At 41.8% G+C, this 18218-nt stretch overlaps 1 protein-coding gene across 2 annotated transcripts in view; it reads left to right on the forward strand.

Annotated features, from left to right (window-relative positions):
- atrx (ATRX chromatin remodeler) overlaps positions 1-18056 on the forward strand; it is a 47167-nt gene extending 29111 nt beyond the window's left edge. For both annotated transcript variants that reach the window (XM_007228422.4, XM_007228423.4), the window contains exons 29-35: positions 373-550; positions 899-1090; positions 9797-9946; positions 13675-13791; positions 14107-14202; positions 15599-15727; positions 16594-18056. In XM_007228422.4, coding sequence (XP_007228484.3) covers positions 373-550; positions 899-1090; positions 9797-9946; positions 13675-13791; positions 14107-14202; positions 15599-15727; positions 16594-16818 — 1087 coding nt within the window. In that variant the 3' untranslated portion in view covers positions 16819-18056. The remainder of the gene's footprint in view (positions 1-372; positions 551-898; positions 1091-9796; positions 9947-13674; positions 13792-14106; positions 14203-15598; positions 15728-16593) is intronic.
- Positions 18057-18218: the final 162 nt, after the last annotated feature.

Here is an 18218-nt window from a genome sequence, read left to right on the forward strand (position 1 = left end):
ATATATATATATACTATGAGTTTCACATTTTGAACTGAATTACAGAAATAGTTACTTAAGGTCTGAATCAAAAGAAAGGTAGGACATTAGCAAAAGGAAATGAAAAATGTTTTATATGGTCCTGTATCAGTTCCTTTTGCCAGTTTACATCATAAAGGCTTTTAATATCAGTGCATTATATATATATGTTTTGAGTAATTGTTTTAAGAAAAGGAGAAAATGCTGTGCTGCACTGAACTGAACCGAACTGCAAGTGGCTTTCATTGATGCAGATCTCTGATAGTGGTCTCCCATATTAGCCGGTAAAAATCATTTCCTTGCCCCGCTTCCTTTATCACGGGCCGTAATCACTTCCCTTCCTGTTCCCTACAGGGGTCGTCTGTTCCTCATATCCACAAGAGCCGGATCTCTGGGGATCAACCTGGTGGCGGCGAACAGGGTCATTATCTTCGATGCCTCGTGGAACCCGTCGTACGACATTCAGAGTATTTTCAGGGTGTACCGCTTTGGCCAGGTGAAGACGGTGTTTGTCTACAGGTTTTTGGCTCAGGTGAGGAATGCGGCGCTAAAGCTTTCCTTTGTGTGTGTGTGTGTGTGTGTGTGTGTGTGTGTGTGTGTGTGTGTGTGTTTAAGTGCGCGTTCTTCAGGTGTGAATTATTTACGGACACATTTTTGGATGGCTCGCGCTTAACCTCTTTAAAGTGACATGCGTTAAAAGATAGCGGCGAGATATCGGGAAGGCATTGTTTCTATGTTAACTATGCGGGTTTGCGCAATTACTTTTATCAGTGAAGTTGAGTTACGTGTAGGCTCTTTCTCTGGGGAACCCTGAAGTATCAGGGCTTTAGCAGCTTTCTGGATGTTTGTGTCTTAATGGCGCAAGTCTGTTTTCCAACAGGGAACCATGGAGGACAAGATTTACGACAGGCAGGTGACCAAACAGTCCTTGTCGTTCCGAGTGGTGGATCAGCAGCAGATCGAGCGCCACTTCACCATGAACGAACTGACTGAACTCTACAGCTTTGAGCCTGACCAGCTGGACGACCCCTCGGAGAAGAAAAGCAAGAGGGCCACGCCCATGTTGCCCAAGGTAAGTCTGAGATATTTAGGCATTTCCCATGCTCGCTGCCAACAATGCCGCGTGCCCAGGATGCTGCAGAACTAGCACCTGCAATCATTTGAACATCGGTATCTTTTTCTTATTATCAGGTCACATAAGCCGAGCATGAGCTCTGAGACTTGTGTTGTGGGTACACGCTGCCTTTGAACTTTACAGGGGGTGATAAAGTGTGTTTACTCATGTGGCTCGTTTCCAGAGCATTTATTGTGCTGTTTGAGGGGTGGGGGTGACTGGGAGGAGGGGCGAGACGAAGAAGAAGAAGAAGATGAAGAAGAGAGAGTTTGAGAGCTAGCTCCATCCCCTTCATGTTCTGTTATGTTATGCTATGTTATTTTTTTGCTGGTGTTTGGCACAGGTGCACTGTCGCAGGAGAGAGAGAGAGAAAAAGAAAGAGAGAAAAGAGAGAGAGAGTCCCTGGAGATTTTACAAGAACCCATTGGCCTTAGAAGGGCCGTCCAGCCGCACACAACAGCACGCAGCTGCGCCGAGATGCCTCTGTTTACTCTTATTTACCGAGAAGAGTTTATATTGCAGAACTGATGGCGGTGTAGACTCTAATTGGAGACAAAAGGAATCCAAGCGCAGATCCACCGAAATGTGTCCAAATGCACACAGCTGCACAGATACTTACATGTAAACTCTTTTATTTACCTAAAGAGGGTTTATACCTTTTTACTTACAAAAACAATGCAGCCCCCCTGCTGACATTGCAGCATCTGATTATTGTCTCAGTCGTGAGGAATCCCCGGTTTCCTGAGATCTTAAATGCTGATAGGAGAGCCCGAATAGCCCACCTCCGTTCACCTCCAGCATTCCCAAATACAGCTCTTTTAGCTGATGCTCCAAGCTAACAGGCTAACAATGCTGGTGATGGGGCGTGTAGAGTTACCCATGCAAAGATATCACTATATTTACACCAATAATAACAACAAGCTCAAAGTAGCTCCACACGTCATTGGTAGAATTCTGAGAGCACTGAAATTTAAAGCTGTAAAAGTTGACAGATAGTTTATTAAAAACACACAGTATTATTATACACACAGTACCTTCAGGAAGTTTATTATATTTACCATATTTTTCACACTACAAGGCACGCTTAAAGTCCTGTAATTTTCCTTAAATAAAATCGTCCGTTTGCCTTAGAATTCATACATAGGTTCATCGAAATATGTCAGTCAGGTATTAAGGAGCAGTAAAGCAGTAAAGAGGCCGGAGTAGCATTAACATTTTCCGCTAACCGTGCTAGCTCTTTCGCTGTTCAGGTGAGGTGACTATATCGGACTGTAGCCTACTCCTAAGCCTGGCTAACAGTGCTGGAACAGCATTAGCATTACCCACTAATGTTTAGCTGCTAATGCTCAAGCCTTAGTGCTGAAGAAATTCAGAAATCTCAAAGTTTTCAGGAGAGAAATCTGTGTAGATTAACATCCAGAGCTTGTTTTATTTTTTATTACAGTTTTGTTTACTTAGCTTAGCTTTGCTTTATTTAACTTAGTTAGCTAATAGTTAGCTATTAAAGTTCCTTATAGTGTCTCTAAAAATGTGCCAGAAAATAGATGCTCCTTGATAATGCACACTTATAGAGTGAAAAATACAGTATGTGCTGAAGACTCTTATTGTACTCATAACATTATTGCAAGGTTGTGTCTTACAATCTGCCATCTTTAATTTTTAAAACACAAAATGTAGATCAGTGGCTTAAAACTACTGCCCTAAAACTGCTAGACTCTATCTAGACCTATACCACCTTGGTAGTTGATGATTCTCCACCTTATTAACCAGCTGCTCTTTTCTGTTTTTCTTTTAAACGTATTAAATGTTGTAAGGAGACAGAGGATGCGTATTATTACGCGTTAGTCATCACAGCCGCACCTGTGATACCTGTGGTACACCTTGTGCAGAGGTGGGAAGGGTAAAAGGGTATCAAACACACTAATATAACATTGACCACCCCCACTACAACCCCCCACTTTATTGCCCTTGGCATTTCTGGGAAGTCTCACATGACCCCCCCCCCCCCCCCCCCCCCCCCCCCCCCCCCCCTCCTCCTTCTAGTACACACATCCTGATCAGCCAGCCCTCCTGCCTCTGAATCTGTGGCCTGAAGCAGCGGCAGCAGCTCTCTGTTAAAGCTGATTCACCGCTTTGTCTCTGAAGTTTTCAAAGGAGCGCTGTAAACTTCCTCTCTTCCCTTCTTCTCTACTTTTTCTTTTTTTTTTTCCCCTCCTCACCTGATGGATGGTCATTATTCAAACCCCCTCTTCAGGTTGGCCTTGTGGTCTTTAGAGAAACTAATTGGAGACAAAGGAAGCTAGAGGACTTCCACCTTAATGACAAAGAAGAGCGCTGAGGCCCAGACACGAGAGCCACCCAGCTTGGGGTCTAGACCGGCCTCAGGCGGTGCGGAGGCCCTTTATGGACCGGGGCTCCGGGGCTGAGCTGAGTGACGGGTCGGGGTGGGGCTTGGCCGGTCCTCCTGGTGGTTCATTGGTGGGAAAGTAGTGATTTGCTACTGTTCTGAATTCCCCGGCGACTGGGCCTCATTGAGCAAAGGAACATAACTTCACTGGGGATAATTAGGTGCAGGAACCAACCTTAATAAGCCTCCCCAGATGTTTCTGGGGATAAACTGGGGTCCCCCCCCTCCTCCCTAACATTTTTACATTTTAGTCCCAACCTGGATGAAAGGCATTTGATAGGTGACCCACGATGCTTGCTTGTTGCTTGTTAGAGCTTCTCACCTCAACGGCTTTGGTAGACGATCAGTGAATGAATGTATAAATTAAGTTTAGGGCTGCAGCTATCGATAGCTATTCGATTACTATTTTAGTAATCGAATACTCTACTGAAAAAAATAGTAGATTGATCGAGTAATCGGATAAAACATATTTGCATTTAACTAGGACAGAGTGCCAATTAATAACTGGGCACAGTCATTTACACACATTTACACAAACTTACATACATACCACACACACACACACCAGATACATTTTAGAGTATCCAGTTTACCTGTTCTCCATGTTTTTGGACTGTGTGAAGAAACCCAAGCAAACACAAGGAGAATATGGAAACCCCACCTAGATAGGGACTTGAACCCAAGACCCCAGTGCTGGGAGGCTAGTGCTAACCACTAAGCCACCGTGCCACCCAATGATGGGATGGGATGGAATATAGAAGCCCAGGCTTTACCTTCACCAGGTGTGTGTAGTCTTATGAACTTTGAAATATGGAAAGATGGAAGATCAATACTGAAAACGCTCAGTACTGAAAACTGTGAATGGCATTTGTTTGAGGGGAGCTGTTTATAATGGGTCAGTAAGTGTTACTAATGCATCTCAAAAATTAAAAAAATGAAAATCATTGAAAAGTTCCTTAATTTCAGTAATATGAGTGATCTATTTTAAGCGTTTATTTCTTTTATTGTTGATGATTATGGCTTGCATCCAATGAAAGGCAAAAGTCAGTGTCTCCAGATATTTATAATATTATATAAGGCCAATTGGTACTTTTGGCACTGTGGGCAGTGTGCCAAGTCCTGCTGAAAAATGAAATCTGCATCTCCGTAAAAGTTGTCAGCAGAGGAAAGCATGAAAATAGAATATGGAATATAAAAAAATAGAAGATCTGATGGAAGGCTGACCTCATGCTTAGTATTGAAAACTGCTCACTGCGTTGTTTGAGGGGAGCTGTTTATAATGGGTCAGTAAGGTTATGTGTGTAATTTGCGTGCAGCTGTAGAGTTCAGTTTTGACTGGCTGCGGTTTGGTATTACAAATATCTCAAGCCCTTGCATTCCACAACCATCGCTCCTGCCCGAAGACCCCTTGGTAGCTGTGGCCTGTGCACCTGCATGTCAGAAGCACTGTCTGGTGAATTCTGCTTATTTAGAAGAGGCATGCACATTGTTGAGATGATTTGTTGAAGCTTTTTAAATGTGTTTTTTTAGTGTTACTAGTGCATCTTAAAAAGGAAAAACAGAAAAATATAAGTCAGTCAGTTCACAATGTGAAACTCATATTATATATTATATAGATGTATTACACACAGACTGATCTATTTTAAGCGTTTGTTTATTTTATTGATGATGATTATGGCTTTCAGGCAATTTTAAAAATCCAAAAATCAGTGTCTCAGAAAGAATATTAGAATATTATACTTTAGGCAGTGTAGGCAGTGTGCCAAGTCCTGCTGGAAAATGAAATACGCATCTCCATAAAAGTTTTCAGTCAGCAGAGAGAAGCATGATGTGCTGTAGTATTTTGTGGAAAAACAAAACTGCACTGACTTTGGACTTGATGATAAAACACAGTGGATCAACACCAGCAGATGACAGACATGACACTCCAAACCATCACTGATTGGTGGAAACTTCACACTAGACCTCAAGCAGCTTGGACTGTGCGTCTCTCCACTCTTCCTCCAGGTTTCATTTTCCAGCAGGACTTGGCACACTGCCCACACTGCCAAAAGTACCAATTGGTCTTATATAGTATTCTAATTTTCTGAGACACTGATTTTTGGCTTTTCATTGGTTGTAAGCCATAATCATCAACGATAAAAGAAATAAAAGCATAATATAGATCACTCTGTGTGTAATACATCTATATTATATATGGGTTTCACATTTTCAACTGAATTATTGAAATAAAGTTGCTTTTCAATGATATTTTAATTTTTTGAGATGCACTAGTGTTTCTGAACATGGTAACTGAAAATGTTTTATACACGCAGGGCAAGCCTGTTCATGCCGTAATCACCTCAGCCCCACTGTTTCACTAGCTCTCCTCCTCGTTCATGCTTCCACTTTTTCTCTCATTACCTCCATCCTGCTAAAGAGCGAACTGCGCGAGTTTATAGTGTCAGTAATGAGAGGAATAAAACAAAGTGAGTGAATATGGGTGTGATCAGAAACTTCAGGAAACGGGAAATTAGGCTTAAATAACTGTAAATGTGCTCGTATGAAGTAAATATCACGCAGTGTGCTCGAGAGCCAAACGGTTAAATGAGAAAAATGAATTCTGGTACTTTTTTAAGGTTTGGTGAGTTTGGTTTATGTTTTAAACATCACAAGAATTATTTTGTGATCTCATCTTAAACATGATCTCCTCCTTTGGCATTGTGTCATAAATATATGCACATTTTGGGCGGTTTATTTGAATTCTTTTTGTTTCTAAACACAATTAATTCTGTTTGGTTGTCTGTTTTAAGAGCCCTGACATTTATTTTTACTTAACTATACATTTTAAATAAGTTTAATACTTATATTTTTACTCTGACACATTGTTTACTTGGGTTCTTTGGAACAAAATTATTAAAGCATCCATGTTATTAAAGCATCCTCCCAACATCGGTGGGACCCTGTAAGTTTTTAAACACACAGTATGATATAGATTATTATAAGGTAATTTAGGTTATATCTGCTCATTAAACCTGTGTAATAAAGGGAATGCAGCTGATTAGGCAACAGTGTTCTAGAAATATGAAGTTTTGAGAAAACTCTCAACTCTCAGTCCCACCACCCCCACAGGTTTTAAAAGAATGAGAATTCTCCTGGTTGATTAGGTTGCCATTTACACTTCTTGGCATGAGACCTGTTGGAGGAGAGTGTAACTAGCTGCAGGATATTTCTGAGAAGCTTTACCTTCACTTCCTTCACTCAAGCAGAACATTAGTCAGAGTGAAAGAGCTCAGTGTTCAGATGCAGTGTGCTGCATTATTATCATCATCATCAGGGAGAGACTATTCACCTGGGACCATCTTCAGCCCTGGATCTCGCTGCTTTAAGTACCTCCAAACCCTCGTGATCAAAAGACAAAATTCTCCCCAACCCCCCTTCTGAGTTCCTGTGGGACCTCCCTCATCTACCCCAAAACACCCCTCCTTTCCTCTTTCAAGATTTTGCCCACTCCCTCAATTTTTTTTTTCTCGTCTCGAGAGTAAAACGATAGCGTTTCTCTTAAGCCGTCATCACGCTCGCGCAGTCCGAGCGGTACGACAGTACAGGCGTTTTTGTTACGGTCATTAGTGGCTCTGCCCTGAGATGCACATGATGTTGGGCAGGTTGTGAAGACAGACTGGACCACCCGGAGAGCCCCAACCTCCAACCCAGAGATTAATCAGGAATCCCAACGTTCTCCGCTCCCCCAGACAGCGCTGCTGTCATCCGACCACCCCCTGGCTCTGTGACCCATTTACTGGCTCGGCATGGCGCTGGATTGGATGGGATTGGACGGTGTTCAGTTAAGCCCAGAGCCCAAGGTTTCTGCTCTGGCCGTGGGATAGAAATTATAGCAGGCAATGTTTGAAAAGTGTTCACTGGAGATGTAAGCAACAGCTAAATCATCAAATTGCAAATTGCCTTTGCTGTCTGACCCTCTTCCCACCGCTTTTACTATTTCTATTTTTTAAGGGGAAATCTTCCTTTTCTGTGAACATGCAATAATAAACGCACCTCAAAAAAAAAAAAAAAGTGTATTTTTGTTCTCTGACTGGATTAGTATTTCACACTTCTGCTTAGTGATAAAACTCCTGAATCCGGACTGCAATTGAAAAAAACAGGAGGACCAGTGAGTTTTTAGGCTTTCTCTGTCACATGACATCACGTTCAGTAGCTCCTCCATTTCCACTCGCTGTTGTGTTCTTGTTGTGGATCTCCGTGGAAACGTGCACCCAAAGTGTAATTATGTGTGCGGCAGTGAACAAATAGCTATTTTATTATTGGTGACGAACGAAAAGAGATGTGCGTACCGAAGGACCACGAATTTGAGTTGCGTGAAAAACTGTAGCTCTCTCAGAGGACGTCTGAGAAAAACATGTACGTTCGTCTCCTCGCCTTTAATAAAATAGCTATTTGTCCACTGCCGCGCACCGTAATTTAACTTTGGGAGCCCGTTTCAACGGAGATCCACGTATAAACACAACAGCGAGTGGAAATGGAGGAGCTACTGAACGTGATGTCATGTGACCTAGAAAGCCGTGAAAAAAAACTCACTGGTCCTCCTGTATGCGAGCTAATCCCACCGGATAGGGCTTTAGTATTCTTGCATTGGGTACGGGTGTACGTCAGAGGTACCTCAGTGTTGGACCATGTTTTAATTAGAAGCTCAGCCTCGACTGGACGTGCAGTCGTCATGATTTTTGGCTGTGGAGGGGCTGGGCCGGGCCGGGCCTGCCGTGATTGGGCTCCCTTTAGCCACATGTTTTTATTTTCCTGCTATCAAGCCCACTTAGCCAGATTTCTTGATGTGGAGGGATCTGTAGCCCTGCACTCCATTACTTTGCTGCAGCGTAATGCTGAAAGCACTGCAGTGTTATTGTTACCTGTCTGAACCACGTAATCTTTGTTTTGTTTTTCTATAAATAGACCTCAATCTGGTTTGTTCCCTGATTCCCTTTTCGGCGGAGGATCTAGTTTCGCCCTTGTTTATTTTTTATTTATTTGAGCCTTTTACGCACAGAGAGTCGCAATCAGACGGTAATTTTCAAACATTATATTTTCTTTCCTAAGTTTTGGTGACATGCGTGATTAATTTTGTTTGTAGCGGTAGAATTATCACTCCTCAATCAGGGGGCGGGGGCAGCGGCGGCGGGCTGGGAGCTCAAAACCAACTGATCAAACACGTGCTGCACCGACTGTGGAGTAAGATGGTGCAGCGGGGTCGTTTCCAGATAGCGAGGGTCCTTTTAATGCAAAGCAAAGGCGGCGGCAAGACAAAGAAAAGCAAACATTTGTGGCAGAGAGTAATTTAAACCATGTTTGTGTGAAAGGGCCTGGCTGAGAATTCAGTTTTACTCAGGTATTGTTTTCAATAACAGTGTTGTCTTGGAAACCGGAGTTGCGTGAAAAGCTCAGAATTCACTTTAAACATGTCCACCTCCGAGCGTTCGTCTGTCAGCTGTACAGTGTTCAAGCTCTGCGCTGCAAACCAGCTGCTAAATTGCTATTTGTCTTTTCTCATCGGGTTAAGTTTTTAGATTTCTTTTTTATCCTTGTATAGATTTTTTTTTATTAGTTTAAATAAACCAGTGTGGGGTTCCAGTTTCTAGCTGAGCTCTAAAAGGGGTTTGATAGCCCTGAAGAGAATGTTGGTGCCTCTGATTAGAGCTTAGAATCCAGCCGTTATCTACAATTCTGAATTGTTTGAATGAGTGAAACATGTTTGGAATGAGCATAAATGTTAATAAACAAGATAAATAGTAGAAGAAGAAGAAAACACAAACACTCACGCTGCTTACCTACCTACCTACTTACTTACAATTACACTTATATTGGGCCTTTTGGAAACTGGAAAAGTGTTAATGTCATGTAGCTTGCCATCAGCTGCCAGAGTCAGAGAGAACACAACTGGCCATGCTCTCTGAGTGTGTAGATAGCTCTCTTTACCCACTTCATTCTCTAGCTATTGGGTGGGATATTCGACATAGTTTAATTTATGAGTGAAAACTGTTATAAAAAAAAAAAAACATAAGACCAATTCTTGAGCCTGAGGAAAGTGATGCGAAATCTCAAATTCAGTTGGGCATTGGGTCAAATTCGGGCAGAGAATCCGAACTCTACCTCTGATTAACCTAAAAACATTTAAGTAGTTGAGTTGATTTGAGTAGTGTACATGTGCTGTTGTGGCCCCTGAATAAATGAAAATGCTGATAAATCTGTCTCTCTTTTCTCCACAGGACCCGTTTCTGGCTGAGCTTCTTCATAGCTTTAAAGACCAGATCGTGGGCTACCATGAGCATGATTCCCTGCTGGACCACAAAGAGGAGGAGGCTTTGAGTGAGGAGGAGCGTAAGGCTGCCTGGGCGGAGTATGAAGCAGAGAAAAAGGTACACTTCCTGTTTATCCAGCTTTTATCCAGTGGCTAAAATCTTATAGAGAAGTATAAATCACTTTCTGGATCAAGCCTTGTTTGTTTCCAGAATGTTAGATAAGTGGTAAGTGGCTGTCTGTGGTAAGTTAATGGAGATAATGTGGAGAGGTGTATTGCTGGGTGCAGCGTGTGTTTCTGCAGTGGTATTGTAATCCTGGAGCTCGCTGTTGTTGTCATTCACGTTAATGATCAGTTTTCTGCTCACCCTGCCCGTGCCCTCTCGCTCTGGGTCCTGTGTACATGTCTCTCTCGCCCTGTAGTCACAGCAGAGTCCTCCCAGCCTGCAGCATAAGCTGCTTAGTATCAGCTGCTGATATTGATCTTCTATAGCCTCATAATCAATTAAAAACAATGAGTCGATCAGGAAAAGCACAGTGTCTACGACCGTGAATTCAGGTCAACTATTCATGGCCACAGACAGAGCTGAAGCCTGGGGTGTATATTTTTTTACTTTCTGGACCTGGACTACCCACCTTTGTGTGGTCACATAGGATTTTTAAATAGGATCTCCGGTGGATTTTGGTTGGATTTTCACAGAGACTTTAAGGCTTGGTCAGTGGCTGAGCTAGAACTACAACTTGAAACACAAGTTGTAAAGTAACGTATGACATTGCAAAGACTGTTATTAGTGTAAAAATGTCTTATTTGTCTACATTTTTACATGTATGAATATTCATGAGCAAGTGCGGAAATCCTATCGTTCTTTTGCACCCGATTCCTATCCTTTTTAAAAATTACATGATCAGATCGGGAACATCCCGAACAATACGTACAGTATATTACCAAGTACAACCATTTAACCAACCATGTAGACGTCCATGGAAGTGTGTAATGTTGCTGAAAAGTATTAGTGGAGTTTAATGGATGTTTTAAGTTTCTTCCCAACCTCAGAGAGCTGCTTCTAACATAACTACACCTCACACCATATAATCAGGTTTTTGAGAAGAGCGGTTTAGGAGAGTAGTTTCTTCTTCTTATTGTTCTATAAACTTTAACCTTAGGCTTTAACATCATTTAAATTAATCAAAACATGCTTATTTTTTGTAAGGTTTTATTTATTTATCATTAGATTTCCTGGAATGTTATGTTGTGTTCTGGTAGACTCCTCCAGTAATGAGTTATACTGTATTTTGACATCCCTGTGGAGTTGATAGGTGGGGGGTGGGGGATCCCTGAGTGCTGTGAGTGTGTGAGAGTGTATATATACTGCGAGGTAAACTAGAAGACACGGTTTAGATTGTCCCACGGTTCGTCCTGAGGGCCAGCTGTGTTCTTCACTGACCTCTCCTCCACCTCCGCCGCCGCCGCCGCTGCTGCAGCACACCTGCTCCGACCAGGTCTGCTCCACCGGACACTCAGCCCAGGAGTGTGTTTACGAGAGGCGCGCACCAAAGGGCCGATTACAGGGCAGGAGCGGCGAGCATCTGCTGCAGGAGCTCATTTACGCACAAACACAGCCGTCGCGCTGACCTTTTGGCGAGCGAGAGCGCTGTTTAGAGTGATCGCGCAAACACAGCTTGGGCAGGAGCTGGGCAGGTGAGGGGTTCGCACGCCTGCCTTTTCCAGCTCACATTCTGAGCCGGTGATTGCCGTCTGCTGGCGTCGGCGGAAGGCGCGAGAGCTATTGTTAGTCACAGCTCCACATCTCTGGGCAGACACATGGGGCGCGAGTGGAAAATGAAGTCAGTAGAAGGGGCGCTGGGAGGGGTTGAGCACATGTACGTATCATTACATATCAAAGAATCAGTCAATCAATCAATTAATCCATAAATAAATCACCATTTATCTTTACTCGGGAATTCATTGAGGGTAACCCTCATTTTTTTAATGCAGTCGTTCATTTACAACTTAAAGGGATTGAAATTTTTTTTTATTTAAGATAAAGTATTTAATGAGGATAAGCTAAAATAAGTAACTTTTGGGACTAATAAGGTAATCTGGTGCACCTGATGTATGAATTCTACCAGTCAGGTATTAAGGAGCAGTAAAGCTACTCCACTGAAGTACAGAGTTCCAGCACTAAAGCAGTATTAGCATTAGCTGCTAACCACGCAAAGCGCTAGCTCTTTTGCCTTTAGAGACAAGTATATCGGACTGTAGTCTGCATGTTTACCGTGTTAAAACAAGCTACGTGGGACGATCCGCTAGCTAATATCGCCCTGGTTTAGCGGAACACTCAGGGTTCCTCAGTGTAGTGCTGTCGACCAGCATTAGCCGCTAACTAGCTGCATGGCTAGTGCTAGCGGTTAGCTGCTAATGCTGCTGCTGCTGTACCCAGCCTTAGTGGAAATCTGGAATTCTAAGCTTACTGTATACAAAATGGAAGCTCTTTACTCACCTAAATAGTTTACTCACCTAAAACAGTTTTCAGGAGAGTAGATTAACATCCAGCGCTCGTTTAACTTTAAAAGAAAATTATTATTATTTATTTATCTTTTTTTTATCTTTTTTTTTTTTTTTTTTTAGAATTACAGTTTTGTTTACTTAACTTAGCTTATCTTTTACAGGTCTTGCCACCCAGCAGTGAGACCTGCTGAATTAAAAGGAAAACATGGGAGAAACCCCTGTTCCGTACTAGTGTTGCATAATGCACCTTAGTGCACCTTATAGTGCGAAAAAGTAAATGACATTAGAAAAACAAACATTTAGAAAACAATTAGGAGTTTATTAGGAAGACTTAAAGTTTATATGATTTTTTTAAGCAGAGTGACTCGTGAGAATCTTTCAGTCGTTCAGTTTATCTGTGGTTTGGTAATTTTCAGTGATGAGCATGTTTGCGTTTGTACACACAGAAAAGCAAACTCAAATTTGTTTAATCCGTTTTCAGCTTGCTTTAATCTGCTCTTCGTGTCCGGATGGTATAGCCAGATCGGATGCATCCGTAAATACATTGCTTCCGCTTCACGTCTGGAAACTTACTGTAAACATGCTTTCTCACCTGCTGCAGAGTTCAACACAAACGCTTGTTGATCCGGAGAGTAAACAGCCTCCGAGTGTCTACAGAACCTACAAGTGATGAAACAGTTTCCCATGGGCTGATTGCTGCTGATTGAGTCTTTATGTACCTTTAAGGACAATTGATTGTCCTATACCGTAGCCTGATGTGCACCTCCCCAGAAAGGTGAACTACATGTTGTGCAATGCAGACAGAAGCAGTTGTGATTGGTCTGCCGAGCATCGTATTCCCGCCCACACCTTCATGGATTACACTGATAATTGAATATAGTATAAACCAGCCTTTAGCTCTGAAAAACGGCTCTGAAAAATAAGAGAGCACTTAAAAATTATGAGTTTCTTTGATTTTACCAAATTGAAATCCTCTGGAATATAATCAAGAGGAAGATGGATGATCACAAACCATCAAACCACCAAACTGAACTGCTTGAATTTTTACACCAGGAGTAAAGCAGCATAAAGTTATCCAAAAGCAGTGTGTAAGACTGGTGGAGGAGAACATGATGCCAAGATGCATGAAAAAAACTGATTAAATTCCAAGAAATGTTGTTTTCTGAACTCTTAAAACTTTATGAATATGAACTTGAAAGCTCTGTAGTTTATAGAATAAAACAACAATGTTCATTTTACTCAAACATAAACCTATAAATAGCAAAATCAGTATATATGAGTGGACAGGTCCGTACATGTCTACCGTTGTCCTAATGCTGTTTTTCATGTCTCTTGCAGGGTCTCTCCATGCGCTTCAACCAGCCGGCGTACTCTCACATGGGCATAGGCGCACCGAATTCCTACTTCCCCTTCAACGTGGCGGCGCTGGCCTCCATGACCAACCAACAGCTGGAGGTCTGTAACGAGCGCCACATGAACGCTCTGCATTCCTCAATTCCACAGCTAATTGTGACACGTGTCCTCAGGCATCTGACAGTTGGCGCAGCTCTGTGCCAACTGCTGTTGGTGCATGCCGGCCACTGGCACCATCCTACAAAACATTTTCACTATTTTTCCCCCCTGTACCACAAACACAGTCCATCAATCTAGACGTGCCACTTTTATTCATGTTTGGAATAAAATGATGAGATCAAGAGCGACTGAAGCATTTTATCATTTCTTTTCTTCTCGTTTTCTCTCATTAACCTGTTTTTCCTCCTCGTGTTTCAGGAGCTGATAAACCAGGGCCGGCAGAAGGTGGTAGAGGCCACCAATTCCCTGAAGGCTTTGCCCCGAGAGCCTCTGGAGGACGTTATAGCGAAAGTGGTAAGTGAATGAGGAGAATGAGACGTTGTTCAGAAACCCCGAAAGTTGCTCCTGTATCATACCCATCCTCCTCCTCTCCTTGATTTTTCCGTAAAATTAGAAAAGGAGGAGAAGGAAAGAGGAAGCATTTCTGCCTCTAAGAGGGAATGAAATACCGAAATGTCAAAAAAATTTAAGTATCGAATTCTTCAATATTTTGCAATAAAACGCACAGAAACCTGCTAAACATGGAGAGAGAGAACAGCGAGTTTAACGCTGTTGCTGTCTTTCTCTCTCTCTCATTTGTTCTGTCTTTCTCTCGCTTGCTTTCTCTTGCTTACTCTTCTTTTTTTTCTTTTTTCTCACTCGCTGTTTTTCTCCTGCTCTTCCTCTGTCGCTGTCTTTCTCTCATTCGCTCTGTGTTTCTCTCTCTCAATTGTTCTGTTGCTCTCTTTCGCTCAGTTGCTTTGTCTCACTCTAAATCGCTTTTTCTGTCAGTCATGCTGTCTTTCTCTCACCCTCTGTCGTTCTGTCTTTCTCCCTCTTCACTCCCTCTGTCTTTCTCTCTCAGTTGCTCTGTCTTTCTCTCTCTGTCGCTCTTTCTTTTGCTCACTTGCTCTATCCCTCACTCGCTGTCTTTCTCCCTCTCACTTGTTCTGTTGCTCTCTTTCCCTAACTCGCTCTGTCTCTCTCTGAGTCGCTCTATCTTTCGCTCAGTCTGTCTTTCTTTTTCTCACTTGCTCTGTCTCTTTTTCTCTGTCATCCTGTCTTTGTCTCTTTTCACTCGCTCTGTCTTTTTCTCTCTTTTGTTCTGTTGCTCTCCGTCTCTCTCTGAGTTGCACTTTCTGTCAGTCACTCTATCTTTCTCTCTCTGTTTTTTTTTCTCACTTTCTCTATCTCTCTGTCGTTCTGTCTTTCTCCCTCTCGCTCACCTCTCATGATGACAGTATAAGAATGAGATTACTCGTGTCTGCTGTTAAATAAATACACTGTGTATTTATTGTATTGGGCTCTATATTGAAAACTTTAAAACGATACCCAGCGCTAATCAGCAATAAGAACGCCAACAGTTGTTTGTTTCTCTGAATCACATCTCTATTAAAGAATAAGAAATCTTTACTTATTTAACTTTACAGACGGTTCACAGATTGCCGTCTGTCTTCCATCTGTTCTTAAAAGAATGTGTGGAACAGGCAATCCACAGAAAAAGTAAAAAAAAGTGGAAAAGTTGGTGCGTTGTGTCTGGGCCATCTGTGTTTTTAGGATGGGTCTGGTGAGGGGAATGTGTCTGCTCCACTGCAGATACGGAATACGTGTTTAGAAATGCGAGTGGGACGGTTTATTTGTGGGAGGCAGAGTGTGCGATGACGAGTGCTGCAGGTGTGCTCTGAGTAACAGGTGTATTTCTGTTCTACAGTGGAAGGAGAACCCCAAACTGACGGAGGCCCAGGTGCAGAGCATGGCTCTGGGCAGACAGGCCAGCATCGAGATGGAGCTCAAGCACAGGGAGGCCGTGTACCGAGAAGTGCTCACCAAGCAGCAGACGGTACAGCTGGATTACTCTCTTTCTTTTTTAATCTACTATTCTAATCTACTACTATCTATTTAGTCTTTATATCAGCCTGTTTTATTTTATAAAAGCTCAAGATTTTGCACATTTGTGAGTGTTTTTATATAGTATGGATAAAACAAGCTATACATCATTATATACAGGTACATCTAAAAAAAAAAAAAAATAGAATATCATTGAAAAGTTTATTGTTAATGATTATGACATACAGCCAATGAAAACCCAAAACTCATTGGTCTCAGAAAATTAGAATATTTTATGTATGTGCCAAATCTGCATCTTCATAAAAGTTGTCAGTAGCAGAGGGAAGCATAAAATGCTGTAAGAATTTGTGGGAAAACATAGTGGATCAACACCAGCAGATGACATGTCTCTCCAAACCATTACATTGGAGATGCGGATTTCATTTTCCAGCAGGACTTGGCACACTGCCCACACTTCCTAAAGTACCAATTGATCTTATATGAAAGTTTTGGGTTTTCATTGGCTGCAAGTCATAGTATAATAATTAACAATAAAAGCTTTATAAATGCTTTAATAAATAAATCACACTGTGTTTAATACGTCTATATAATATGTTATAATATGTTTCACGTTTTGAACTGAATTACTGGAATAAAGTACCTTTTTTTCAATCATATTCTAATTTTCTTTTAAATTTTGGAATGCAGCTGTGTGGAGTTACTATGAAAATAACTATGAATAGTATAGTATTGTGTGTGTGTGTGTGTGTATATATATATATATATATATATATATATATATATATATATATATATATATATAAGGAGCAGTATAGCTATTGTATCTGATTTGATGGTGCTATATGCTCTTCTTCACAGCTGATGATGTACGTTCAGAAGGTGATCGCTAACCGTAAGGTGCAGGAGCAGCAGATGGCCATCGCTCGTCAGGGTCTGCTGATGAACCAGCTGGCCCTGCAGAACGGCATCGCCGGGGGCATGAGTCAGATGGAGCTGTTGGGGTTGTACCAGCAGCTGGGTGCCCTCCAGGGTATGCCAGGCTCCCAGATGGGCAAGAACCCAGGTCCCTCAAAAGGCCTGTAGACGACCGACCTGCCCGAGATCAGCCCTGTTTTTTGTCCGGTCTGGTCCGGCCTGGGCTGGGCTGACATCACGAGAAAAAAACCTGCTCGGACCCTCTCTCCTGCCCCTCCAGCTGTAATGTACAAAAGTCTGGAATAATGGAAATCTGGAGGACATTGTTACAAAGGGTCCTGGCAGTTTAGTTTGTAATTCTGTGTATATATAGCCTTAATGTTATTCAAGTTTTCTTCTTCTCCTTTTGTTTTTTTTGTTTTTTTCTTTTCTCACATATTTAAGATAATCTTCTCCCAAATGCTTTTAAGCATTGCATTGTTCTTTTCCCCTTAAATAAGGGCTGTGCAGTTGTTTCTTTTGTTCTTTTGTTTGTGTTTCCTTTTATACAAGAGAAGAAGATAAAATACCTGAACCTCTGTGGGACCATAGTGTTGCTCATTACAGATTTGTATGTTATAAAAGATCTAGGAGAATCTATCTTAATAGATACTACAGTGATATCTATCTATCTACTAGTGGAAGATCAGTGGTGCTGTAAATCTCAGTGCTCCACAGGCACGCTCAACACCTAAAGAAAGAAACAAACACAAAAAATAATAATAAAAAAAAAGATGCAGTGATGGCCTTACATCAGCAAAAATTTGTTTTCAGACACTCTGAGCAGACCCCCCTGTTTTTATTACTGCTTTTAGGCTTTTACACTTGTTGTTGCTTATCATATAATGGAATGCCTGTGTTGTTTAAAAACTGCTTGCCGGATTCCCCTGGACTTTTGTAACCTCCGATTTCTCGTCGTAAAGTGTTGCCTAGCATAGTGTCGTAAGTACTGTTCATCTGTTTCGTTCCACTCGTTTTAGCCCGGGCTCTCGCCTTACTGAGATTGGTTGTGTGTTTCTGTAATTTAAAGACGAATTGAAATGGTTAGGCTGCAGGTATCTGGTAATGCTAACTAACCACACTAGGCTGGCCCTCAAGCTACATGTATTATTCTACTTTTGGCACATTTCTGCTTCTGATGCTTCAAAACGGCATAGTCGTTTCTAATTGGAGACTTCTTCAAGCTCCCTCGTTTGCACAGGGTGTATTTCAGAAATGTAGAGCTACTTTTCTCCCTCCCAAGAATGTTCTCATGTCAGCAAATACACCACCAACTTGTTTTGCCATTAATCTGATCTGCTATTTACTAGAATAAGTATTTAATATTACATTTAAATAAAGTGACCAAAAGGGTGATTTGCATTTAAGTGCCTCATTGTGTTTGAATTTTTCCTTCTTTCTTTTTTCTCTCTCTTTTCTTTCCTTTTTTTGTTTTGTTTTATTGGGTTGGATTAGTTTATGTCCAACGTTGCGTTCCTTCCATTTGTTCTGTATTTATCGCACTATAATGTAAATTTTATGCGGTTCTG

This window comes from Astyanax mexicanus, chromosome 10 (genome assembly GCF_023375975.1).
Source record: "Astyanax mexicanus isolate ESR-SI-001 chromosome 10, AstMex3_surface, whole genome shotgun sequence".
NCBI lineage: Eukaryota > Metazoa > Chordata > Actinopteri > Characiformes > Acestrorhamphidae > Astyanax > Astyanax mexicanus.